Below are 27298 nucleotides of genomic sequence, written 5' to 3' on the forward strand. Positions count from 1 at the left end.
TAGCCCTATTTCCAGACAAGGAAATGGTCTCAGAAAGGTTAAGTGATGTACCCCGTTGACCTTTTAATACTGAGGCCTGGACTCTTTCCATTAGCTATGCTCTGCTGCCCCCTACTGTGCACATTACAGGTACTAAATTGCAAAGACAGAAAACACAGTTGCTCCAATCTGAGAGTTTACATTTATTAACAAATACTCACTGAGATCCTACTGTGTGCCAGAAAAAAGACAGGCATGGTCCTTGTGTTTATGGAGCTTATGATGTAGATGGGGAGATAGAATTACACAAATAATTATGTAATGACAATTTAGACAAGTACAAGGTGCCATATGAGGGCATAGAATAAGTATATGCAGCATAGTCTGGAGGCTTAGAGAAATCTTACATGAAGTGTAAGCCATAGGAACAGCTCATCTCTAGGTTGTGGAGGAGGATAAGGAGGTGTCAAGGATGCCTCCTGGGCCTCTGGCATGTTCTAGGCAGATGGACTACTGTTAAGTTGGGGAAGCCTAGACAAGGATGAGATTTTGAATGGGAAGAACATGAGCTTGGCTTTGGCCTTTTGCATTTTGGAAATCCTGTGAGACCTTCAGGTACAGCTGCGGAATAAGCAATTGGATTTAGTTTAGGAGCTAGAGATAAAAATTTCAGAGTTGTTGGGATGTAAAACTTACTTTTTACTCAAGTAAAAATTATTTTACCTGGCTAGCCTGGTGAAATTGAAGTCCAGTTTCAGAGTTCTAGAGGTTGAGAGAAACAGGCCAGGACCTCCTGGAAAACCCTCCAGAGGCTACCAGTATGTGGCCTTGCACCAATTGTCTCCACACTTTTTCTCACTTACTACTCAAAATAATTTTGATAAATGATGCCACCATAATTAAAATGTGTTTCCCTGAAACTGATCTTTTAATTGTTCCATTATCATCTCCAGGATGTTCTATTGCCTCACACAATGTACCATAGTAAGACTCAGGGTGGGCCAGGGATACATCTTTCTTATGAAGGCCAGCAAAACTACAATTAGGAAGGAAAGGCCAGCTGGGAGCCTCAATCCCAGGAACTTTCACAGTTAGAGTACATTTGGAAGTTTAAGTATATTAGTTCCCTTAAAAATACCACTGCATGAGAACCTCTTAGAAAGTCTTCATGAATCATAGGGGTATTTCACACCCCCACTGAGAAGCCAGTGTTGCAAAGGATTAGGGGCAATCTGAAACTCTTGCCAGGTTCCTGGAACCTGGGGCTGACACCTGATGAGATTAGACACCCATTTTTAAATGCCTAAAGGGTATAAGGAGACTCAGGGATAGACATGGGTTGTTTGGAGGATCCTCCAAAGGTTTTCAGGTCCGGGCATCTCCCACAACTCCAGGGGACATCTGAAATGATCCCATGGCTCTTAGAAGCCAGAGCCAGCCATTAGGGACTGCTGGCCTCACAGAAATTAGCGTCCAGTCAGATTTAGCAACATGAAAATGAAGTGTAACTGTGAAGCAATATGACTCATTATTTAGCACACCCATCCAAACTTATCCCTCCAACTCCTTTATTCTCTCCACTGCCATGTGCTAGGCAATGTACGAGGTGCTAGGATCACCAAAAACCACAAGCCAAAGGCACTCCCATAGGGACTCACACTGAGAAGGGCACTCACACTTTTTTTAATGTTCTGCTGTCACCGTTTTGTAATTCTTAACATTTTTAAACAAAGGGCCCTGTATTTTCATTTTGCAGCAGGCCCTACAAATTACGTAGCAGGTCCTATAAAGGGACAGGATGAAAGCAGGGAGACCTGTGGGGAAGCAATTGCTATAGTCCAGGTAAGAGATAATGAGGGGACTAAATTAAGGTCCTGTCATTAACAGTAATAGAGGTCCACTCAACACCTACCTCATGTTCCTCCAATGTCAAATGTTTAGGTTGATTTTGATCTTTTGTAATAACAAAGAATGCTGCTGTGAATAATTTTGTACATTCGTCTTTGTACATATGCAAGGATTATCTATCTAGGATAAATTATCAAAATTAGAGTTGATGTGTCAAAGGTATGCTCATTTTCAAGGCTGATAGGCATTGTTAATTTGTGCTCCAAAGAGAGAACTATACCAGTTTACATCCCTTCCAACAGTACTTTTATTGGGCCCCCTTTGACACTCTGTAACATCCAACTTTCTGACATTTGCAGTCTCGTAGGTGAGAAAGCAATAGCTCATTGTTCTAATTTGTCTTTTTTTTAATTACAAATGAAGTTGGTCATTTTTTAAAAAAAAGATTATGAGTCCATTCATATTTCTATTTACATGAAGCCCATTTTTTTCTTTTGCCATTTTTGAACTGGAGTATAAGTGCTTTTGTTATTGGTTTCTATGAGCTGTCTTCTGGTAAGAAAACTAATAATAAATATTCTATCCAGGTTATTGGGTTTTTAACTTTATCTCTGATATTTCTTCTGCCCTGCAGATTAAGGCCCGACTTTCTGAACCTGCCCAGCTGCGTGAACTGCTTTTGCCCACACCATATCACAGTATATGCCCTCTTTTCAGGCAATGGCCTTCAGAGACTATCACACTTAGTTTTTTAAAAGTTCAACTTGTATTTATTTATTTATTTTGAATAGATAATATGTCTACATGGTTAAAAGTTAAAGGACACAAAAAGGCAAATAGTGAAAAAATCTCCCTCTCAACCTGTCCTCAAGCCCATAGTTTTCATCCAGGAAGGCAATCAGCGCCCTGGGTATCCTTCCATATTTTATGTATAAACAAGCAAATACACACACACACACACACACACACACACACACACTTTTCCCATTATTACACAAATTGTAGCATGTTATACCCAGTATCCTGCACTTTGCTTTTCTTCATTTAACATTACATTTTGGAAATAATTTCCTAATAGTTCATAAAGTACTTCCTCATTTTTAAAAAATGCTGCATACTGTTTTGTTGAATGAACATCACTTTAAACATATTTTTAAGGGACAGATCTAAGTGGGAAACCCCCAAATTATTTGAGGCTGGATTTTGAGACAAAGGTGGGGGATTGAACTAGGATCTCTCTACATCCTCAACAACTGGACTCTTTCCTTACTCCATGCCTCCCTCTACCCCCATTTTCTGCCAATTAAAACTTCACACAGTCTTCCATTGCTTATAAGTTTTAAACACATGTGCTAATGTTCAGTGTATATTGCATATAAAACAATTAGTTTAAAAAACATTTGTTTACGGAGGCGTATTTCAAATGCTACTTCCTTTCTGTAGGCCTTCCTTGATTTCTCTCATTTTCCCCAGCCAGAGTGACCTCACCGCCTCTGAAATCCTACAGGGCATTGTAATGTGTTGTGGTTATTTGTCACATCATATACATGCTCAGGTCTTAGCTGAGAAGACTGTCTCACTTGCCACAGTACCTTCCAGAAAGGCTGTTTATTAATGTTTACAGAATTTTTTAGGTAATTAATGAATAAACAAAAGTACAAGGACTTAAGGACATAAGCTTTAGTGTCAGACACTTGGGTTTTATTCCTGGTTTTGCTGTTTTCTAGATATGTCAGTGGGTAAATCATTTCTCCTCCTGCCCTTTCCTTAGAATCCACCTCATAGGATGGTTGGGAGGATTAAGTGATATAAATAAATCTCTTCCCACATAATAAACCCTCATTAAATGTTAGCTGCTGCAATAGGAATTCAGAGGAAGGAGAGAAGTTAAGAAACTTTGCTGTTCCCCATTCCTGTGTTTTCTTTTTGTCCTTACCTTTTGGGTAACTTCACCTGGCTTCAAGCTTAGGGCCTTCCAGCACCAAGAGTTTCCCAATGCTACAGATTCTTGTGACCACTTAACTGTTTCCTTCTATAAGAAGGAAACATCTCTACCTGCGGTCAAACTGGCAAGTTAGTTTCTTCCTACCCAATGAAAACAGTTCAATGATGGTAGTTAAAGCATGGTAAGGAAGACTTTGTGCATGGGAGGGGGCCTACTGCAATAGGTATAGAGGGCTGCGATGGAATGTTGCAGTCAGGGAGAGATTAGGCTCAACTCCAAATACAGCATGGGCGATGGGAATTTACAGTCAAGGAACTGTGGATGAAAATTACTAAGAAGAAACATCAGGGATGAAGGGGGGTTCTAGCTAAACTGACCTAACTGGATTCTTTCTGAAATCAGGCCAAGGTGATGAAACATCACCTGGGGAATGTGCGGGATGAGGAAACTGACCAGATATCAAGGGTGGGATTTCTGGTTAAAATGACTCAGCAGGGTTCTTGCTAAAACTAGATTTTACAAAGAAGTGCCCAGCTAGGCCTAGGAGAAGGTTCAGAAGCCTGGCTAAAGTTTGGTCAAGCAAAGAATCTTTGTCACCAAATGGAAGACGTTCTGGTATCTGTGATGGGAAGCCAGTGGGATTTGGGGTGGGAGCAAGGTGGGAAGAAAACTTCATGAGCTTTAGTTCAGTTCTTAACTTTTCTTGCCTTGTTACAACAGCCTTATAATCCATCTCCCACTTATGTGAAGGACTGTTATGAGGAAAGCATCTAGCACAGCGCTGGACAAAAAGCAAACAATAAAATATAAGTTCCCTCTCTAATCTCTTCACACTGGTACCAAATCTGTAAGCCCTCTCCTTTCCTCTTACTACGGATGGATTATCCTAGGTCATACCAACCTCTCCCTGCTACACTTGCCCACTCAGGTCATTGCTGCAGCGATCCTGCTCTCTCTTCTGCAGCATCGATGACTCACTCTTTTCTGGGCAGTTTGCATGTAAACATTATTTCTCCCATCTTAAAAACAAATAACCCTCTTAAAATTCAATTTCTTCCTCTAGTTGCCACATTTTCTATTCCCTTTGTAACAAAACTATTGGAAAAGGTTCTGAACTTTTTCACTGACCTAAGCAATTAGAAGAATGGATTTGCCATTAACTGATGTAAAGAAGGCTGCAGGAGGGACAGGTTTGAGGTGAAATATCAAGAGTTTGTGTACAAGGGGAGAGGTTGGTATGACCAAATATGTGCTGAACATTTTCAACTCCTCTACAATTCTCTCTTGAACTTACTCCAATCTGATTTTGTCCCCTACCCACCTCAAAAAATGCTCTTTTCAAGATCACCAATACCTCTACATTGGTTAATCCAATTACCATTTCTTAATCTTTTATGATTTGATTCATAAGCATCATTTAACATAGTTGTTTGCTCTCTCTCTTATACTTTGTTCACTCAGCTTCCAAGATTTCTCCCTCTCCTCGTTTTCTTCTTTTTTGCCTGTTCCTTCTCGGTATACTTTGCTGATTCCTCTTCACTTTCCCCACTTGCAAATGTTAGAGTTGCCCCACAAATGAGTCATCAAAACTCTTTTCTTTTCTACCTCCACTCATGTCCCATGTAATTTCTTCTGGTCCCTTGGCTTTTAAATATTGTGTTTATTCTCAGAAGCTCCAAGTTCATATTCCAGTCTAGACCTCTTTCCGGAAGTCAGACCCACATATGAAACAGTCTACTTGGGTGTTTATAGACAACTCCCACTTAATATATCCAAAACCAAATTCTTGATATTTCACCTCAAACCTGTCCCTACTGCAGCCTTCTTTACATCAGTTAATGGCAAATCCATTCTTCTAATTGCTTAGGTCAAAAAGGTTTGTGTTGACTCCTTTTTCTCATACCTCATATACAATCTATTGCCATGTTTTGTCAACTCTACTTTCAAAATCTATCAAGAAAACAACTTTATCTCACTATCCCCACTTGGACCCAGGCCACCATCATCTTGCACCTGGATCCCTGCAGTAGCCTCCTAGCTGGCCTTTCTGTTTATGGCTCTTCAACCTATTCTCAGCACAGCAACCAGAGTGGCTCTATTAAAGATAAGTCAGATGGTGTCTATTCTCAAAACATCCACTGGCTTTTTATCTCAGGTAGAGAACCCCTCATCTCCTAATATGCTCACCCTTATTCCATACTAACCACACACTGGTCTCCATGCTGTTCCTCAAACATGCCAGGCATGATCCTGCCTCAGAGCTTTCTCACTTGCTGTTCCCTCTGCCTGAATTAATTCCTCCCAGGTAACCACATGGTCCATTCCCTCGTTCCTTCAGGTCTTTAATGAAAACTTGCCTTCTTACTAAGACCTTTCCTGACCACCCTGTCCAAAACTTCACACCACATACACACACACACACCTTTCAGCTTCATATCCTAACTCCCTGCTTTTCTCAATAGCTATTACTATCTAACATACTATATATATTAATTATTTTGTTGTTGTCTGTTATACCCAGTATAATGTGAGTTCTGTGAAAGCAGAGTGTTTGATTTTAACTGTTTACTGCTCTATCCCAGCACCGGGCACATAGGAGGTGTTAACAAATTTTGTCAATTTGTTGGAATGTTATCACACTATTCCTTTACTCAAAACCCTTCAGTGAGGTTCTACTGCCTAAAACAGTGTTCTAAAACCTTTTGGTATCAAAAATCCCTTTATACTCTTAAAAATTATTGAGGACTCTAAAAAGCTTTTATGTGGATTACATCTATCAATAATTACCACACTCAAAATCAAAGCTGAGAAATTAAAAAATATTTATATTAATTAAAAATAACATAATAAACCTATTAACATAAATAACATTTCTGTGAAAAATAACTATATTTTCTAAAACAAAAAAAAAATGTATGGGGAAAAGTGGCATTGTTTTACATTTTTGAAAACCTGTTTAATGTCTGACTTAATAGAAGACAGTTGTCTTCTCATATCTACTTCTGAACTCTGTTGTAAAGTCTCTGGAAAGCTATATACTATGCTCATGAGAAAACGAGAGTTAAAAATAAAGATAATGCTTTAGTATTATTATGAAAATAGTTTTGATCTCACAGACCCCCTGAAAAGGTCTGGGCCACACTTTGAGAACTGCTGGCCTAGAACATGAAGTCAAAACTCCTTAGTATGGGACTCATATATATTTGTGCTTTATATATACAGTTCCCTTCCCACTCTACATAGCAAATTCCTGCTGGGCATTCAAGGCCCCTCTCACCTTCTGTCATGTCTAGACAGTTAGTTGTTCCCTCCTGTCTGAACTCAATATTTTTCTTTTCTCTCTTGGAGTACCTGTTACGGTATCTCCTTGCTATTTATGTAAGTGTCTATCTCCCCAGTTGACCATCTTTCTAAAGGAAGCAGCTATAGTTTAATCTTCTTCATATCCCCAGCTCACCTAGCACCCAAAAGATATTTAACAAGTATTTGTTGAAAAGAAATAAGAGAGGAGGTGCAGGAAAGAGAGGGCTCCAGTTTCCCTACAGCAGGCTCTGGTACTGATAAAACGCTTCTTGATAAAATTACCAATACTTAAGTTTTTCCTAACATCTGCTCAGTTAACTATACCATTCATTTAAGAAATGAATCCCAATCATCATGTGGACCTCCTTATGAAGAGGAGGGTAGAGTCATTAGTTTTACTTTACAAATGAGGACACCAAAGTTCAACAAGAAATCACATGCCCGAGGATGCCCTTCAAATTAGTGACAGCCAATACTGAATTCAGGTTATCTGACTCTTAAGTCCATCCAGTGCTTTTTCATGAACAAGGGAAAAAAGAATCCAGTGCACTGGTGATTCCATCTCAGGGTGTTACTCTGAAGCCTTCTAAACCACTTCTTAGGCTAGCTTCACAGTGGTCTCTAGACCTTACCTACTAGGGACCTACCTTAGGGTTACATTTGATAAGCATCCATTTGCTTATATCAACCTCTTCCTTCTTTATCACTGATCTCACTGCCATCTATGTCCACCATCCTTGGTAGCTGGCTGTGGACCACTTTAGCCTTACATCATCATTAGTGGTTCAGTGAACATTTGGCTTTAGGAGTAAGGAGATGAGTAAGACAGATCTTGTCCTTAAGAAGCTCAGACCAGTCTGTTCCCTTTCACTCACTGAATGTACTATTTCCTCCTTTTGGAATATACCTTCTCCCAAATCTTCCAACTTTGTCCAGTTCATTTCTCTTTTGTCAGTGTTTCCACAACACTTTGTTTCCACCTCTGTCATTATTTACCATGTAACCACAATGATTTGCTTATGTCTCTATCTCCCTAGAAGACAGTGAGCTGTTCAGTTCAATGAGGTGTACACAGGCTTCAGTCTCTGTGACCTCCCTGACATTGCCAACCCCACTCTCTCTCCTTGAAACACTTCTCCCCTTTCCCATATACCGCACAATCTTTTCCCATATACTGTTCAATCTTTCTGACCACTCTTTAAACTGAATATGTATGTCTCAACATAAGGCCCTCACTCAGCCTTTTGCTCTTTTCTACTCGTCTTTCCATTTCAACTATCATATTGGAGGTTTCCAAAATATCCATTCTCCACCCTCTTCTGAACTCATTCCTATACCCATCTCAGGGATCTCAATTTCAGCAAACTTAAAACTCTGACACCTTTCTCAAGCCCTTATGATACTCAACCTCCTTATGATACTTCATTTCTGTAAAGGCACCACCACCCATCTTTCTGGACTTGCCGACACTCCAAACTCCCTCTCCTTCCTTGCCCAGGGTCTCTTAAGTCTCTTCCTTGCCCATCCTAGAAAAAAATGGGTTCTGATGTCAGACTGCTCCGGCTCTGCCACTTGTGAATCACGCAAATTTGACAAACTTATTCAAAGCCTCCACTTCTTTATCCTAAATTGGGGGTAATAATAGCATCTATTTCATAGGGTTTACTTAGCAGGGTTAAATGAGATATAAGACAGACTGTAGTTGCTTCATACATAATTGGCATTAAATATGTTTATTATTATTTCCTTATACCTAGACTATTGTAATAGTCTCCCAACTAATATCTCTGCCTCCTCTGGTCATTATTCTGTGCTCTGGGAGGGGGACTAACATCTATTAAGTGCCAGGCACTTCATCCGTACAGCAAATAGCACTTATACAATAACATCAGTGTCATTTTATAAAAATAGAACAGAGCCAAGATTGGAACATAGGTCTGAGTCTAAAGCCTGTTCCCTTTCCACCCCTCCAATTACCAGGTAACTATAAAAAGCCATTTTCCACACATCATCCTGCTCAACAACAACAACAAAAACCCTTTGATCACCCCCCCACACACACCATTTCCCTTCAGAACATACATTCCCAAATTCATTATCTTAGGATTCAGTCTTTTAGAATTTCCCTCACTTCCCAGCACATTCCTATAGGAACCCTGCGCTCCAGAGAAACTGACCTACTGCCCCAACCACATCCTCTACACCCTCATCTTCTTACCTGGCACTCCCTCTGCATTTCCCTTCAAGGCTCAGCTGGAGCCCCACCCCCTCCATAAACCTGTCCTGACTCCCCCCTGGAGGCCCCCATGGAGTCTCCCTGACCTCTGGAGCACCTGCCTGTATTCTTTTTGACACTTAGTGTTTGCTGCCCTGTTTCTTTGCACTTGTATTTTCTCTCCAAGCTCTAAACCTCTACATTTCAGGGAATCAACCTTTTTTTTTTTTCTTGTATCCCAAGCAGCCGAAAACCCTACATATATATAGAAAGTATCCGATAAATATTGGTTGTTTTGGATAAAAGATGATCTTCCCAGCTGGTTGATCTGTCCCCCTCTGGGGGTTAAGGAAATGAATGAGCTTCACCTTAATTTCACCTAATGTCGCTGGGCCGGCCCCACCAAACTCTCCCGGGTCGAGTCTTCAGTTTCTCACGCTCGCCACCCTCTCAGACACTCCCCTCCTGGGTCCTTTCTTTAGCTCCTTCTCCTGCAACCCCGCCATTACCCCAGGACCGCTCCTCAGTACCCCGGGGCTGTCTCTCACAGCCCCCTCCCCAGTGCCACCCCGCAGACCCTCTCCCCCAGGGCTAGTGCTTCGGCTCTGGATCCCGACCGCGTGGATCTGTCCCTTAGCCGTCACGTGACGCTGTCTCGGGGACTGTTTATTTAGCCTCTTCGCCTCCCTCGGGGCTGCCCCCAGACCCCTCCTCCAGCCTCACCCCTTTGGACACTGCCTGCAGAGCTGCTCTTTTGGCCTCTGCGACCCCCTCCCCTGCGCTGCGCCTCGGCCAGTGCCCCAGGGCCGGCGGGGAGCCGGCGCCCCCGCGGGTCCGGCTCGGGTGCTGCCCCCGCGCCCCCCGCCGCCCCCCTCCGGGGCGGGGCGCGCGGAGGCGGGGGCGCGCTGGCGGTCGAGGCGGCGGCGGCGGCGAAGACAGGCGGGCCGGGCGCGTGTCCGCGGCGCCGTGACTCGGCGGCTCCTCAGCGGCTGCAGCGGGAGGACCCGGCCGGAGCCGCCGCCGCCGCCGCCATCGCAGCCGGGCGGCCGGGCCCCGCCGCGGGGATGCCGAGGAGCCGGGGCGGCCGCGCCGTGCCGGGGCCGCCGCCGGGCCGGGCCTGGCGCTGGAGCCGCTGGGGGGCCCCCGGGCGGCTGCTCCTGCTCCTGCCCGCGCTCTGCTGCCTCCCGGGCGCCGCGCGGGCGGCGGCGGTGGCGGCAGCGGCTGCGGCGGGGGCCGGGGACCCGGCGGCGGCGGCGCTGGCGGCCGAGGCGGAAGCGCCCTTCGCCGGGCAGGTGCGGCTGGAGCGCCGGGCCAGGACGCGGGCTCGGGGCCTCTGGGCAGGGCGGGGGGCGGCGCCGGGGCCGGGCTTGGGCTGGGCGCGCCCGCCGCCGGGGGCGCGGAGGTGGCATGCGGGGTCCGCGTCTGGGGCCCGGGCCAGGAGCCCAGGGCTGGGGCTGGAAAGGGCCGCGGGGGCCCGGAGCCACTTCAGCACCGCGGACAGGGGCAGCGGGGGGGCGGAGCTGTAGGGTCGGGATTGCTGTGGTGGCGGTGGGGCGTGTGGCCTGCATGACTATGTGTGAGGAAAACCGTACAACGCATCGGAGTAAATAGTAAGCGCAGGCAGTCTGTTGTGGGTTGGGAGAAGAAACCGAGGATGTGCAAGCTGGAGAAGAGAGGAGGTAGGGGCGTTGGGGGGGGGGATGAGGGGGAAGGACTCGATCGCTGTCTTCATATCTGAAGCGTTGTCACGTGGAGGAAGGATAGACTTGCTCTGCTTGGCACCACAGGGCAGAATTAGGGCCAACGGGTGGGGGTAGGTTTTGCAAGGATACAAATTTCAGCCCAATATAGGAAGAAGTTTGTAACAATCGGAGCTGCTCAACCAGCTTAGGAAGTGGTGAGCTGCTCATCAGTGGCATGTACAAGCAAAAGCTCCAGGAGGGGATGGGATGGGTATATGCATAATAATAACAATAATGTCGACTAGCATTTACTGAGCACTCACTGTATGTTTTATATGAATTATTTAATCCTCATAACTATGAGATAGTTGTAATTCTTATCCCATTTTACAGGTGAGGATATAAATTCAGAGAGCTTAAGTAACTGCCCAAGGTCACACAGATAGTGAGTGATGGAGTTGGGATTCTGACCTAGGCAGGCTGACTCTAGTCTCCACATTTTTAACTATGACATTATTCTATATGATGGGAGTAAAGAAGGGGTAACTGGAGTAGGTAATTTCTCTGGTTTCTTTCAACCTGGAGATCTGCAATTTTAATAAGTGATGTTGGGACATTGTTTTTTTGCTGAGGAAAATCAAAGTGACTGCCACAGTTATCCTAAGAGATGGAGTGTGTTTGTTGAAGCAGGCAGTCTGTTAGTTCAGAAAAATATGCAGGAACAGAGATTCTTAATTGGTCATGGGACTCTCGGCATGAAATTTTGTGCAAAATTGTATTTGTCATGTGCAAATGTGTTTTTGTAGGAGAGAATCCCTAGATTTCTTCAGACTTGCAAAGGGATATGTGATTCAAAATAACTGAAATGTGTAGAAAGTCTCTTTAGCTTGAGTTGGTAGTTGTCTTCCAAAGACCTTATATTTGCTCGTTGACTTTTAGTGGAAACTTTCCCTAGCCTGTTTGTGTTTTCAGCTTTATTATATCTGAAAGTAATGCATCTCATGAGTTTATATCCTATAAAAAGAAAGATCCCTTTAGTCTTCCTGAGTGCACAGGATGAGGTGGAAAGACCCTGACCTGCCATTTAGGAGGCCTGGGCTCTAGTCTGATGTTGGATGTTGGCCCCTGGTGCTTTCTGTGACCTTGGGCCATTTCCTTGCCCTCTCCAGGCTTGAATTTTATTATCTTTAATATAAAGAGATGGGACTATATAATCTCAACTCCAGAACCCTTTTATTCCTATAATATTCCAAGCATTTAGAGGAAGCCATTCACTTAAATCAATGAAAATTTGGGGAAAGTTTATGTGTACCCACTTCTTAGCCTTAGCAGCTTTGTAGGCTTTGATTATTCCACCTCTCTTAGCCTTTGTCTTTTCACATTTAAGTTATCCCCTTATGAGAGGCCACCCCTAGAATAGGCACATTCTGCCTCTGAGTCATTGTAGTTACCCTTTTCTAGATATCCTTGGGCCTTAATTTTCAATAGACTGTCTAAACCTTCCCATTGTCCCCAGAATGGAACCCTGCAGTCTTGCACAACAGAAGGATGTTTTCTTCTTTGGCTTTCAGGTCCCTTTCTGCTTCTGCCTATCCTTTTGTCAGCCTTCCCAACCCCAACACATTAGGACAGTGCCTTTAGGAAACAATCTGCAATAGTTCCCTGATCCCTTTCCTGGGTCAACTGATAGCCTGGAACCCAACACCCTACATGTGGATTATTTTTATCAGCGTGCATTACCTTACATCTCCCCACATTGACGTTTATCTGCTATTTTGCATCCCACTCAGTGCCTTCCTTCAGCTCTTGCACTCTCTCTCTCTTTTGGCAGAGCATTTCCTTGCCTGAAAGGGCTTAATATTATCTGTAGTCCTGAAATTTTCACTTTGTTCTACTTCTTCTGGATTACTTATAAAAAATTTAAGTCAGCCAGGTCCCAGCATGATCTCCTGGGGCCCCTGTACTCTTAATCTCTTTTCATTCAGAGAAGTGACCATTCATTTCCACCTACTGTTTCCGATCTCTAAGTGTGCTCAGGCCCTGATAAAAACACCACCCTTAATTCCACATTGACTCCATTTTCAATATCTAATATATTTTTCCAAAACTTTCTGAATGATAGGTGAATTACATCCACTGCTTCTCTCAACAGTTTGCACCTAATCATCCCTTCTTTGAACACTAGTAAATCACATGGTTGAAACCTTATAGAAATATTGTTGCTTTTCCAGCAGGTGATATTACTTTCTCCTCTTTCTGTCTTTCCAGGCCTGGGGAGCTGATTCCACCCTACCTCCTTACTAGAATGCTGCCTTTCCCACTGCTCATCTGTACACATTCTTACTCCAGACAACCTTGTCTCTCCTTTATCCTAAGCTACCCATCTCTCTCTGGACATCTACACATGCTATTTACACCTGTAGATCCACCCATCCACCCATAACCTTTCCTTAAATTTCAGCCCGAGCTTTGCTCCTCCAGAAAACTTTGCCTTACTTCTCTGGTCATTTATGTGTCTCTTCTCAGGGGAACATTTTGAGGCAGCCCAGCCAGTTTGCCATTTAACTTTTTAAAAATACTTAGACATTATTTTGGGAGGGTAGGGGGAGTTGTGATTCTTAGGCAAGGCCTTCCCCAACCAAAACACTTTGTTTTTTGGATCTAACACAGTCTCTAACTCTCAATGCTCATCATTAATTATTCCCTATAAGCATTTAGTGATTTTACTCTTTATCCCTTATGCCAAAAGTTACATGGATCTGATATAGATGCTTATGGGCATGTGAGTCTCAAGGTCCCTTCTAAAACCCATCTTAGGCATAGGACTCATTGACCTGTCCTTCCTTCATTGAAAATAGAGGTTATTCCTTTTGGCAGTGGTCCCACCACTTCTCACCTTGGGCTCTTTCATAGCTGTTGCGTAGGTTGTCACCTAATGGCAGTGACATACAATAGCGTGGAATTGAGAGGTGGCCATGACCTTAAAGACCACTAAATAAGCACACACTAATATTTAATAGATACTTCTTGACTTGCCATGAGTTGCCCTGGGACACTAAATTTGATAGAAGGTGATTCAGAACTAGAACTTTCCCCTGGTCTCCTGACTTCTTAGATGACAGCATTTTCACTATCTTGGGCTTTTGATTTCCTGTCATTGATCTTTCATTACCAAAAGACAAAAGACAAAAAAATTCATTCTGTCTGTTTTCTCCTTTGCTTCGAGTCTTTCTTTTGTATTTTGCGCATCAGGGGGTCCCAATGATTGTCTAATTGGCTTCCTGTGTTTAGTTTGTTTAAGCATCTCTTTCTCTTATTACTAGCTGAGTAGAATGTCCCACAAATAGTGTTTTGGCCCACCTAGTTTCCAATTTGATTCTGAGGAAGATCAGCATAGGCAAAAAGAGAAAAGCCAATCAACACAGGCCACATGAATGAAAGCGTGACTTCTGGACCCAGCATATGACAGATACCCTCTAGACCAGTTTCAGGGGATCTGCTCTAGGCAGATGGAGAACAGTCTCTGGTGTGCACCTATAGTCAACAAAAATTAGAGCCCTGAATGAGTCTAGGGGGTGAGGTAGGCCTATGAGGATTCCCAAGTCAAAAATTTATTTCAATATGATCATAGCCCACAATATATCTTCATTCTTGCCTAGTCTGGTGTATTTTAAATTCGTTTTCTTATTATTACTGTGGCTCTCCCTATTACTTTAAGAACCTCATATCTGTAAGGTGCTTTGCTCTTTCCAGATGCTTTCACATATGGGGCTCCACTTGATCCTGGCAACACCACCATGACATAGATAAGGAAGATATTGTCCTCATTTTATAGATGAGCAAATGGAGACTCAGAGAGATGATGTGACTTGTTCCCATCTTGTCCAGGGAACCATATGTAGCTAATAAAAAGGAACACAAAGACCAGAAGTTGGATTTTCTGTCCTTGGTCTAAAATGCTTTCCTCTCTTCACTAAACTGTCCTGTTCTGGATTTAGCCCATCTTTTCTACGTTCAGGTATGTTCCACTCTAGTCCTTGAAAGAGGTAGTTTTAGAGCAAAGAAAAGCATATTATAATTGTACCAAAGAGACTAATCTTAGGAAATGCCTAGCCTTTCCTAGGCTATACCATAGAACATGGTATAGTTTGAACTCAAAATGAGAGGAACCAATTCTTAATAAACTGCAGCCAATGTCTCCTCAGTACCTAACACAGTGCCTGGTACATTTTAGACACTTGATAAATGCTTTTAAATTGATTTTACTGTGTGTGTCCCCCACCAATTTCTTTCAATAGTGCTTGGCACACACAAGTCAGTACCTTCTTTGAATTATAAATGAATGCATGCTAGAGGTATAAACAAGGTCTGAGGAGCACCAAGGTGGGAGGGATGAGGTTCACAGCTGAGGTTGGGGAAGTAAGAGAATGTTTTAGGAAGAAGGTTAGTATCGGAGATGAACCTTTGAGGGAGAAGAAGGATGGAGTATAGTGAGTGGGGCAGTCCAGACAGAAGAAAAACCATGAACCAAGGCTCCACAAAAGTGCCTGGCCTTTTTAGGAAATAGTAGATAATTTGATGCACCTGGGGCATTAGGTTACTTGCTATTTCCAGTAAGAGTGCATGAGAAGAAGAGCCTGGAAGGGGAGGCTGAAAGCAGATTGTGAACCTGGCTTTTATCCAACAGCTGAGGGAGTCATTAAAGGTTTCTGAGCAGAGAAGTGACCAGCTCAGAGCTGTGTGGAGGTGTGGAGAGAATGGGGCCTCCTCCGGAGCTGTTCTGGTTGCTGGCCCGTGCCCTGGATGCCTTTAGTTTTTTCCTAGCATAACTTAGGTCTGCATACCTGTTTTAGGAAATAGTGTATGTATAAAATTTGTGAATCCCAGCTCTGGCCCTCCCCAGCTGAGAGAGTTTAGAACAATCACTTGGTTTCTCTGGACCTCAGGATTGATTCCATTCAAGGTCTTCAGTATTTTTTCTCCTTCATTATTCCATGCATTCATTTTAAAAGGCAACTTTGAACTTGGCTTCAATAATATATATGTAAGATACGTATGTAACAGCAAAGCCATACATATAAAAGGTAATATTTTCTCAAATATACATGTTGTTATAAGGAAGTAGTCAGATAAAAACAAAGCATTGTTAGTAACAACTTTTGTTAGCAATAATAATTCAAAACGCAATTCTATGCCACAAACACTCAAGAACTGGGCCAGAAAGACGGGAGTTATCCTTCTCCTCTCCTCACCTGCCTCAGTAGAATCAGCACTGCGCCTCAGCAATTCTAGCCCCCTGGATAGATCCTGTCTGCCTCTCTCCACCTCCACTGCCTCCCATCTTGCTCTAAACTTCTATCATGTCTCATCTGGACTTCAGAAATTTCCCACCTGATCAGTTTCACCTGCCCACCTCTAATCCTTCAAACAGCAGCCAGAGAAACCTTTCAAAAATAGATCTACATAGGGGTCAGTTATATCTGTAGCAGATATGGCAAAAGTTAAGGTTTAACAAAGCTGGTTGGTGATTATCCAAGGTTTGTTTTATTATTTCTATGCCTTTCTAAGTGCTTTAAATTTTAAAAATCTTAAACAAAAAATCTGATCCGATTACTACCACATTCACCTTGCTTTAAATGGCTTTGAGGACATAGGTTAAATTACTATTACTACACTACTACCACTTCTTCATTTTAATTCCTATGGAAAATCTCCAACACACATGAAAGTAAAATAAATAGTCCTATGAACCCCCTTATATCCAGCACCCACCATGCTGCTTAATAAGGCCTGTGAGGCCCTGTATGCCTAGTCCTTCCCTCCTCTCTTGCTTCCTTTTATACCACCTTCTCCGTAAACTCCAGCACCCCTGGCTTCTCTTTTTCTAATATGCAGGCTCCTTCTCATCTCAGGAATTCCGTCATATATTCTTTTTCCTGAGGTGCTCATTCTTTGACCTTTACCTAGTCCTCTTCTACTCCTACACAAGTCTCTACTGAGATGTCACATCCTCAGGGAGGCCATCCCCAACGTCACAGCCTACATCTTGCATCACACACGTTCACAGTGCCTTCTCCTTTCTTCATTCCACCTATCAGGATTATGATGATAGCATTTAGTCTTCCCATGTTTTCTTCACCACCAGGCTGTAAGCTGCATGAGGAAGGGTTCGGTAGGGGCAGCAAGCATGGGAAACACTGTTTATAATGTAACATGAAAGATGCTATGAGGGGTGTATGTGATACCTTTGCACGAGCACAGAGGAAGTCCATTTCACCCTGGGTCACCCTCCCAAAGGAGTGGCAAGTTGCACTTTGAAGGGTATTTAATAGTTCATCAGGGAGAGGCCAGAGTGCATGTGGGAAAGGCTTTCTAGGGAGAGGGGATGCAAAAGCCTGAGGAAGGAAACTGTAGAATGTGTTCAGGCAACACAAGTAGATCAGTAGCTACAGTAGGGGGTCCTTAGGATGGGCAATAAGTGGGCAGGACACACCAAAGCTAGACAGGTGCATGGGTGTCCGACTGTAAAGCTTGTGGAATGCCATGCATGCTAAGGAGCTTGGAATTAAAACTGGCGTTGAGGAACCAGAAGATCGGCTTCACACTCAGTCCAACTGAGCCAAAATAATAGAATTTTATGTGATTATTCAGAGGTTATCTAGTTCAGCCATCTGCCTGTTACAGATGAGAAACTGAGGCTCGACTACAGTCCTTGTCTTCTCTCTTCCCTCTTCTTAACTGACCAACAGGCCAGGCCCCAGGGGACAGAGAACTGGCACATTTGCAGGAAGGCACCAGGAAGATTAAGGCTTCTCCCTCCTCAAGAGAGTGAGAGTGTGACCACACTCCTGGCCTTGGGAGGAGGCTGCCCCAGAACTGGAAAACTCGGACATCCCAGTACTGACCTGAAACCCCAAATGTGCCATCTCCTCGGGTGTGGTGATTATCTGGCTTGTGGTGGCCTCTTGGGAACGGGCCAAGGACATTGTGCAGAGCGCCAGGGAATTCCCGCTAGTGCACTCACCACCCACTCAGGAGCTGGTGGCAGCCAAGAGGCAACACTGCGCCATTAAGGTGTTTGTCAAGAAGCTAAGCTGGGCATTGTGGGCGATCCTGAGGGCCCTTTTTAGACTGGCTGTAAGTGAAAAAAAAAAAAAAAAGGTACAGCATTTGGAGGCAAACCAGCGCTAGTGTAGAGGGTGTAGTATGACAAACAGAACCCTCCCTTGGAGGCAGGTACATTGGGCTCCATTTCCAGCTCCTCTACCAACTTGCTCTGTGATTCTGGGTGAGTCATTTCTACCTGAGATTTAGTTTTCTTTTCTGCAAAACAAGTGTGTTACATTAGATGAGCTCTTAAATATGTTGACCAGTACATTTTCTATATACCGGAATGGTTAAGCCTTCAAATTTGACATTTTAAAAAATTACTCGTTAACTGAGGTGGGCTTGGCGGTGAGGCTGGGGCCTCAATTGTATGGGTAGAGGAAAAAGCAGGGTTTGGGTGGAACATGAGTTGGAGGAAGCTGACACAGTGATAGGGTTCATCTATGAGGAGTCACTAAAGAGATCTGGGCTGGCAGCGGTGACCAAATGGGTGGTCAACCTATTGCCGGACAGTGTGGGATCAAGAAGACAGATGAGAATGTTAACTATGGGCCAGAACCTGCTAAGGGCATTACATGCACGTTAGTTTCCTACTGCCACTGAAACAAATTACCATACACTTGGTGGCTTACAACAGCACCAGTTTATCACCTTACAGTTCTGTAGGTCGGAAGTCCGAATTGGGATTTATGAAACTAAAATCAAGGTGTTGATAGGGCTGTATTCCTTCAAGAGGATTTAGGGAGAATCTGTACCTTACCTTTTGCAGCTTCTAGAGGCCACCCACGTTCCCTGGCTTGTGGCCCACTTCCACCATGGCATCCCTCCAAGGTCTGCCTCCGTCACTGCTTCTCCTTCTCTGACTCTGCCCCTCCAGCCTCTCTCTAAGGACCCTTGTGATTACACTGAGCCCTCCTTGATAATCTAAAATAACCTCCCACCTGAAGATCCTTAACTTAGTCACATCTGTAAAGACTCCTTTGCCATGTAAGGTAATAAACAGGGCCCAGAAATTAGAACATAGACATCTTTGAAAGACCATTATTTTACCTACTACAGTGCATCAGCTCACTGAATCCTCTTAACAACACTTCTTTTTCATCCTCTAACAGATAAAGAAAATGATACTTAAAGAAGTTAGGTCACTTGCCCAAGGACACTCAGCTAGAGAAATAGCAAGTTAAGTAATATTTGGCCTGGACTGACATCTTGGGCCCAAGCAACCTATCTTTTCAGGTAGGACCCCACCCAGATTCCAGGCATATAGGGGTTAGAGTCTCACTTTCTGGAGAAGACTGAGAACTAGACAGGGAATCTGAGACCCTGAGAGACAGATTAGGATCATAGCAATCTCAGTTTAGGACCTACATGTCAGACAGGGAAACTGAGGCTTAAACCCAGTTGTAAGGACTGAGCTAACATGTCAGTGGATGGAGAAGGATGATATTAGGCCACTCTTGATGCCAGTATGCAACAACATAATGGAATCTCAGTGCTGGGGTGCTGATGAACCATTTGCTAACGTCGGGATTGGCCAAGGAGATAGGCAGGCGAAGGACCCAGAGATGATAGCAGAGCCAAGGTCCAGAGCGTAGGGACCACTGAGCCAATTTTAATAGAAGGCACTTCTAAATGGGTGACACACTTCCTGCCTTAGTAAACTCAAGGTGATACTGAACCTAACATCCCATTTCTTCATGACACAGGGTCATCGCTCCCAGCAGTGACGGGTCCTTCCTGCAGGAGTCCTAGACTTTAGCAGGCAACTGCATCATTTTTCATGCTCTTTCTTCTTTTAAGGCAGATTCCCAGTTCCCAATCTCAGACAGTCTAATTTAATAGGCCTAGGATCGGATTTGGGAATATACACTTGTAACACACTCCACAGATGGAGCAATGCTGGTAGCCCGTGACACCCAGGACTGCACCCCAAGAAGCACAGCCTTCGTGTTTGGTGCTACAGAACAGTGAGGTGTTCAGACCTGTTTGTCATCTATCAGGAAAATAACAGTAATTATTACTGCCATATTTTTTACTGAGTACTTAATACCATGTATTATATACAGATTATGATTTAATCTTCACAGCCACTCCATGAGGCACATGCTGATGACATGATGTGAAGCTTCAGAGAGGCTGTGATTTGCCTAAGGTCGGGTAACAGATAAATGGAAGAATTAGGATTTGAACCCAGCACAGTCTGTCTTCAGCGTGTACGCGTTTAACCGTGACCCTGAACGTCCTCTCAGGCTGCCTGGCTCCTCACCACTCACCACACACCACATCAAGCCCACTCATGTCTGCCTCACCCAGATAAGGAAAGCAGCTCTCACTCTAAGCCTCAGCCTGGAAGGCTACGGACTGATGCCTGGTGCTTTCCCGAAACCATAGAATGGGGTGAAAAGACCCTTGGAGGATATTTAAGGCAGCCCTATTTCGGAATCTCTATAGTTGTGGCTCTCAGTTGGAGGCAGTCTTGCCCACCCTCTGGGAGACATTTTGTTTGTCATGGCAGAGGGGTAGTGCCACTAGTATTCTAGTTGAAGAAGCCAGGGATGCTGCTCAACATCCTACAGCCCCCCTATAACAAAAATAGTCTGGCCCAAAATACCTATGGTGCTGAGGTTGAGAAATCCTCTTCCATAGCACATTCTGACCAGCATCACATGCCCTCTTCCTGAACACTTTGACTCATTTTCATTTAATAAATATGTATCTGTGCTAGGCCTGTGCTAGGTATCAGGGCATAGTGATGAAGCCGACTATGGCCCTGCCCCCAGGCACTGTATAGTCAAGAAGAAGAGACAGTGATGTAGCATGGGATTACAACACTCTGTGATAAGAACCAATAATGAGAAGGAGGGCTGCTGGCAAGAGATACAGGAGGTACTCCTAAGTTAAGGGGTCAGGCAAGGCTTCCCGGGAGAGAGAGAGGGGCATGATCTAGATAGAAGGAATGAAGCATGGAAGAGTCTGGAAGAATCAGAACACATTAAAACACAGAGCACTAGGTGGGGAATGATAAAAGATGCTACAGAGGTCATCAGGGGCCAAGGCACAAAGGCTCTTTGTTTTTTTAAAACCACTTTATTGGGGTACAAACTTAAAAGTTGTACATATTTCATGTATACTATTTAATGAGGTTGGAGATAAGTATATACCTGTGAAACCATCACCACAATCTATACCATAAACAAATCCATCTCCTCCAAAAGTTCCTCCTGCCCTCTTTATGGAGGAGGATTTTTAACTTAAGGTCCGCCCTCTTAGGAAATGTTTAAGGTATAGAATACAGTATTGCTAACTATAGGCATGATGCTACACAGTATATCTCTAGGATTTATTAATCCTTTGTAACTCAAACTTTGTACCCTTTGACTAATACCACCTGTCCCCCCTCCACCCCCTGCACCCCTTGAAAGCTCCTGATGGAAAGCCCTTGAAGCCACCTCAGGGTGCTGGCACTTTCATTCCCTCTTGTAATTCTTTCACCTCCTTCAGGTCTCTTGCTCAGATGTTACTTACACAGAGAGACTTTTCCTGACCACCCTCTATAAAACAGTTGTCCCAACACTATCTCCTTAATCTGCTTTTTTTTAATAGCACTTATTACCACATGGTTCTTCCACTGGTACACAATAGTGGGTTCTCAGTAAATATTTAATGAAAGAATGAATAGACAGAAACAGATTGTATATTTAAGGGTAGAACCACTAGTGCTTTGGTAAAGACCAGATATGGTCAGTGAAGGAGAGGGAGGAGAGGCTTCTGCTTGATACCGGGGGAGGTAGTGGTGCACCCCCTGGCCATAGGCATCACCCCAGAAGAGCATTGAGCTCACTATGCTCTGAGATGAGACCTTGCTCTTTAGGAGTGTGAAGTGTAGGAAGTCCTGGGAGGGGAAAGGGATGCCTCCAGTAGTCTGACAGTGTGGAACCCCTGGTTTCAGATAGATCTGGGTTTGACTCCTGTCACTTACTAGCTTTGCAGCTTTTGATGGTTACTTAGCCTCTCTGAACCTCAGTTTCCTCACCTGCCAATTGGGGATCACAATTCCTGCCTTGTGGGGTCACTCCATTCTAGAGTGCCTAGCACAATGCTAGGTATATAGTAGATGTCTTAATAACAGTAGCTTTTATAGTTATTACTATAATTAGAAATCTCTGTTAAAAAGTTGTTTCTTACACATGAGTCAAGACCCATGTCCTGTAATCTCCTGTGCTGGTCTTAGTTTTGCCTTCTGCGCTAACAGAATAAATCTTCATCCATAGCCACTTGGCTTTTTGAAGACTGTCACACCCCCTGCAGCCCTCCCTTCTCCAGCCTAAACATCACCCGTCTTTCCTGAAAGGACAAGTTCCCTCACTCTGCTGGCCACTCTCCCTTAGTCATGCTCTAAGTTGCCACTGTCCCTCTACACATACAACTCTAGAACTGCACTTAGAATTCCTGTGCATGTTGAAATCAATGCCTTATTTCAGTTGCTCACACCATCAACCTAGATGATGACTGCAGCTGCCCGAACTCTATGATCAGGCCTTTTACTCTTTCTTCCGCATTCTAACCCATGCTTCCAAATGTGACATCTTCCTGCCTGGCCCTTTGTAGATTTTTACGTCCAGCCTTTCTGATAGCACCTTCCAGCCCACTGCACTCCTAACCAAACACCTGATACTACTCACTCCCCACTGGTTCTCCAGACTCACACACCACCAGCTGCACAGCTCCGGAATACCTGCAGGAGACCACGCTGTTTTAATGGATCCATCTTCCCCTCCCTCCTGCCCCGTGGCCACCTCTGTTTTCCAGGAGCAAGAGCTGCACTGCCAGCCAATCGCTCCTTGCTGCCTGTATCGCCACTGCTAATCTCACCACCGCCTCTGCTGTCTGCCGCTTTCTTCCGTCTTTGGGCCATATTTTTTCTCCTTGTTATTCTCTGCTCTCTCCTTTGCCTGCCACTACTGAACAGCTCAGCTTTGGCTTCTCAGGAACCAAGATCCCGCCTTCTGGCCAGCAGACCCATCACACTGAATTGCCTCTGATCTCTACATCTTTGGTTCTGCCCAGCTATTTTGGTCCCTGCTCACACTCTGAGATATTTCTCACTTTCCTCTGGGTTTACACCTCTCGCAGCACTTCAAGGGTGACAGACATCTTAGAGTTAGTTACCTGAGCTGTAAAGATTAGACTTCTAACACAGCTGGTGATTGATTAATGGATCTAGCTGTAAAAAGATAAAAGGTAGGTCATTCTGTTTAAAACTAAATGGGGCTTTTTCCCTTTAGTCGATTTTACCTTTTCTCAGATGGGACAATGGAGCTTATTGCTTCATCAAGCATAGAAGTAAACCACAATAGATTGAATTTCAGCGAACTTTTTTCAACCTCTAATAGATACCAAGAATTGTGCTTGGTGCTTTCATGTTTATTACTCACTAAACCTTCCTAAGAGGAAATCCCTTCCTTGGTACCCAGAAAATGACTCCTAGACCAACTGTTGGTTCACTTCATTCATTCAATGACTATTTGTTGTGCCAGGCACTGTGCTAAGTACTGTAGCAAGTTAAAAAATAAATATGACAGTCTCTTCTCCTCAGGGACTCAAACTGGTGGGGAAAACACATCAACCAACCAGGTATGATGCACTGTGATAGTTGGGTTTAGAGTGGACAAGAAGTAAAGCATGCAGGAGTAAAGAGGGTACCCATTATTCTGCCAGGGGAAGTTAAGGAAGATTTACCAAAGCAGGGGACATTTTGGCTAGACCTTGAAGGGTGAGTTTGCTGACATGCATAGAGAGGCTAGGCTTTGTAAACATCAGAAAGAGCCTGCAAGTATGAAAGGGCAGGGAATGTTTTGAAATTGGAATGACTGGAGTGTAGAACACTTGCTCCAACATCAGAGGCATCTGCCCAGAGAAGTCAGAGGATTACCTCGATCACAAATTCTTTGGTCCCTAATCCATAGCTCTTAGCCTCCTATCCTTTACACACACACACACACACACACACAATGGTCACACACACACACACACACACACACACACCCTCCTAGATCCAATATCAATGGGTCCTTAATCCATAGCCCTTAGCCTCCTATCCTTCACACACACACACACACACACACACACACACCCCTCCTAGATCCAATATCAATGCCCTATTCTCTGGCTTAGAGCTATCACTTGACCATCCCCTCCCCCTTCCATTTTCCCCTCTTTGGGGTCTACCCCTGAGCTCTAAGGATTGTCCCCAATAAACCTGGAAGGAAAGCAGAGCCCAGAGAAGGCTGATCCATTGCAATGTTTGGTCCTGACCCAGACATTTGCCTAGGACCTGAGTCCTTAGACCCTAACTCCTGATGCTGCTCTGATGGACTCTGTGACCTTCATAATGGACCTTGATTGGCTCTGAACTTCTTCTTGCTTGAGTTTTCCAGAAAAGGAGCTGAGTAAACCAGATTGTTCTTTACTGAGAGGAGCTACTTTCAACTCCCCCAAGTCTTTGAAGAATGGAGTACGTTTATGCTAAAAATTCCCTATTCCACGTCTCCTACAGTAATGAGGGCAGGAGGAGAAAAGATTTAACAATCTTCTATGCTAGCTTAGAGGTAGGTCCTCAAAAAATATTCAGTTGGCTGCTGGTAGCAGTCTCTGTCCAAAGATCCCCAACCATTTTCCAAATGCCAAAATTCATCTTAGTTGGAGTCTAAAGAACTAGTAGAGAACACTGATATGGAGGAACTGGATTTATTTCATATTTGTACCATACCTCTTTTTGGAAGGGTTTGAGGCAGTTTTACAGATTGAAACATGCTTTTAAATAAGACTTTTAAGGATTTTTTAATCTTTCCAGTCACCACATAACTGGGTGGTTGGAAAGATTTAAAAAATTAATAATTACTTCCGAGCATCACCATGCTCAACACTTAAGCTATAAATTGGGCTGAAAGATTCCTGACAGAAAGGCCAAAAGCGAAAAAACCATTGGGTTACCCATTGTTCATTTTCTGGAACCAGAAAGCATGTGGAATCTTCTGTAGAGAAAAAACATTTTTATCAAGCGAAAGCTTAACAGAAAGTAACTGTTTTTGGTCCTAAGAAAGTTGAGTTACAGGGTGAAGAGTATATAGTTCAAATACAAGCTGTCATTTCTCTGCATGCAGTGCTTCCAGTGCTGTGTGAGAGATGGTCATGTCCGCGGGTCACCTAATAACTAGCAGACATGGAGTGACAGACATACTATCCGCTGTAGGACCCGCAAGGACTGGTTCTTGGTCCAGGGAGAATGTGGGAGGTTGGGGTGACTAGATTTCAAAAGGCAGAGGAGTCAAAGACCATGTTTCCACCTTGTTTCTACAGAAGATAACAGAAACCAAAAACTCCATCCAAAGGGATAACAAGCTCCTTCTGAGTGATTATATGTCAGGCGGATTTGTTCATTTCATCTTAATAAAAGTCCTGTTGGGGAGGAATTATTTTTTATATTTTACAGATAAGGAAACTGGAGCTCAGCTTGCCCAGGATCACACAGCCTATAAGTGGTGAAGTCAGGATTCACTCTCAGGATTGTGTGCCTCTTTCACACCACACCACATACCCTGTTTATTCAACCCAATTCTTTTTTTTTCTGATTTTTAAAAATTTTATCAAATGTACATCACAGTGGTTCAACAGTCCCACTCCCCCTCCTCCCATACCTGCACACTCCCTTCTCCCTTGGTAACCACTTGGTAAGTCATTTCTCAGTGTCTATGAAGTCTAATGATGCTTTGTACCTTCTGTTTTGCTTTGCTTTTTTTATATTCCACAAATAAGTGAAATCATATGGTATTTGTCTTTCTCCACCTGGCTTATTTCAGTGAGCATAATACCCTCTAGTTCCATCCATGTTGATGCAAATGGCAGGATTTCTTTTCTTTTTATGGCTGAATAATATTCCATTGTATCCAACCCAATTCTTAATCGAAGTTTCCGTGAAGAAGGAGAATGTAATGTGACATTCCGGCTGTCAGAGAATATGGGGCAGGGGCTTAATGCTTTGACAACATGACTTAAGCTGGGAATAGAAGTCAGAGCACCCTGATGAATGGATGGGTAACTCATCAGTTGCCCTGTCATATCCATTTGTAGACATTTTACTTGAGCTTTTTGGGTGGTCCTAGGCCACAGTTAAGTCACAAGTGATTCTCTGTAATTTGTTTAGTCTGTGGACAGCTTACTCTATATCATCTCTCTCCACTTCCCTCCTTTCCAATCCTTTCCACTTGTTGCCACCCTCCCCTCCCCCAAATTCTAGCCATGTTAAATACTGCTCAGAATGTGCCTTGCTCCCCCATGCCTTCAGGCAATTGCACATGCTGTTTCCATCAAGACTCAGCTTAGATCCCACCTCCACCTGGAAGCTTTCCCTGAGTTCCCCTTTCTCTCCATCCCCATCCCCCTATGTGGACAAGACACCCCTCTTTTGTTCTGCCATAGAACCCTGCACAAACCTGATTTTTAGCACTGTATTTTCATGGTGAGTTTACTTGTTGGTCTGTGAGCTCCTTATTCATCTTTATCTCCAGAGCCTTGTGCAGTCCTTAGCATGTAGTAAGCGCCCAGTAATTTTTGTTGAACAGACATAATGAATGGCTACTGTGTGCTAGGCACTTCCTGGACACTGGATATAGAGAGATGAGTAAGACACAGACCCTTCCCTTGAGGAGCTCAGAGTCTGATATACAAAGTAATGATTAGAGCCCAATATTATAAGATCTATACTACCTATAATAGGGGATTTAGGGAGTACAGAAGAGGAAGAAAATAACTTAGGCTGGGGAGTAAGGGAAGTCTTCTGAGCTAGTAGTTCTTGGGCTGAACCACAAAATAATGTAAGGTTTTCACCAAACTAGGAAGTATGCCAGGCAGAGTGGAAAACATTACAAAGGCATAAAAGAGATTCAATGTTTGGGGAAGTACAAGAAGTATTAATATCCTGTGCCATAACTTGGAGTGAAAAACAGGCTTTAGGTATCAATTTTGAAAGAAGTCAGGTTGTCACTCTGTTGTGGGTGTTTTAAGACTTTATTATTCTGACTAGTTTGTTTTCAATCAGTCATGTGGATTTTATCACAAAGCAGTAAAGATGTTATAGTCACCTTGAGTGAAATAAATAATTATTTATAGTTTCTGGTCTCTGCCTCCTTCCAAAAGTGGTTTGATTTGACAAGTAATACA

At 43.7% G+C, this 27298-nt stretch overlaps 1 protein-coding gene across 2 annotated transcripts in view; it reads left to right on the forward strand.

The window, feature by feature from the left end:
- Nucleotides 1–10339: 10339 nt before the first annotated feature.
- MMP24 (matrix metallopeptidase 24) overlaps nucleotides 10340–27298 on the forward strand; it is a 40182-nt gene continuing 23223 nt past the window's right edge. Inside the window, exon 1 of one of the 2 annotated variants that reach the window (XM_036902470.2) lies at nucleotides 10340–10582. In XM_036902470.2, coding sequence (XP_036758365.1) covers nucleotides 10355–10582 — 228 coding nt within the window. In that variant the 5' untranslated portion in view covers nucleotides 10340–10354. Of the gene's footprint in view, nucleotides 10583–10857; nucleotides 10970–27298 lie in introns of those variants that run through there. The other variant, XM_036902471.2, reaches the window with a different exon arrangement.

Source organism: Manis pentadactyla, chromosome 5 (genome assembly GCF_030020395.1).
Source record: "Manis pentadactyla isolate mManPen7 chromosome 5, mManPen7.hap1, whole genome shotgun sequence".
NCBI classification, from domain to species: domain Eukaryota; kingdom Metazoa; phylum Chordata; class Mammalia; order Pholidota; family Manidae; genus Manis; species Manis pentadactyla.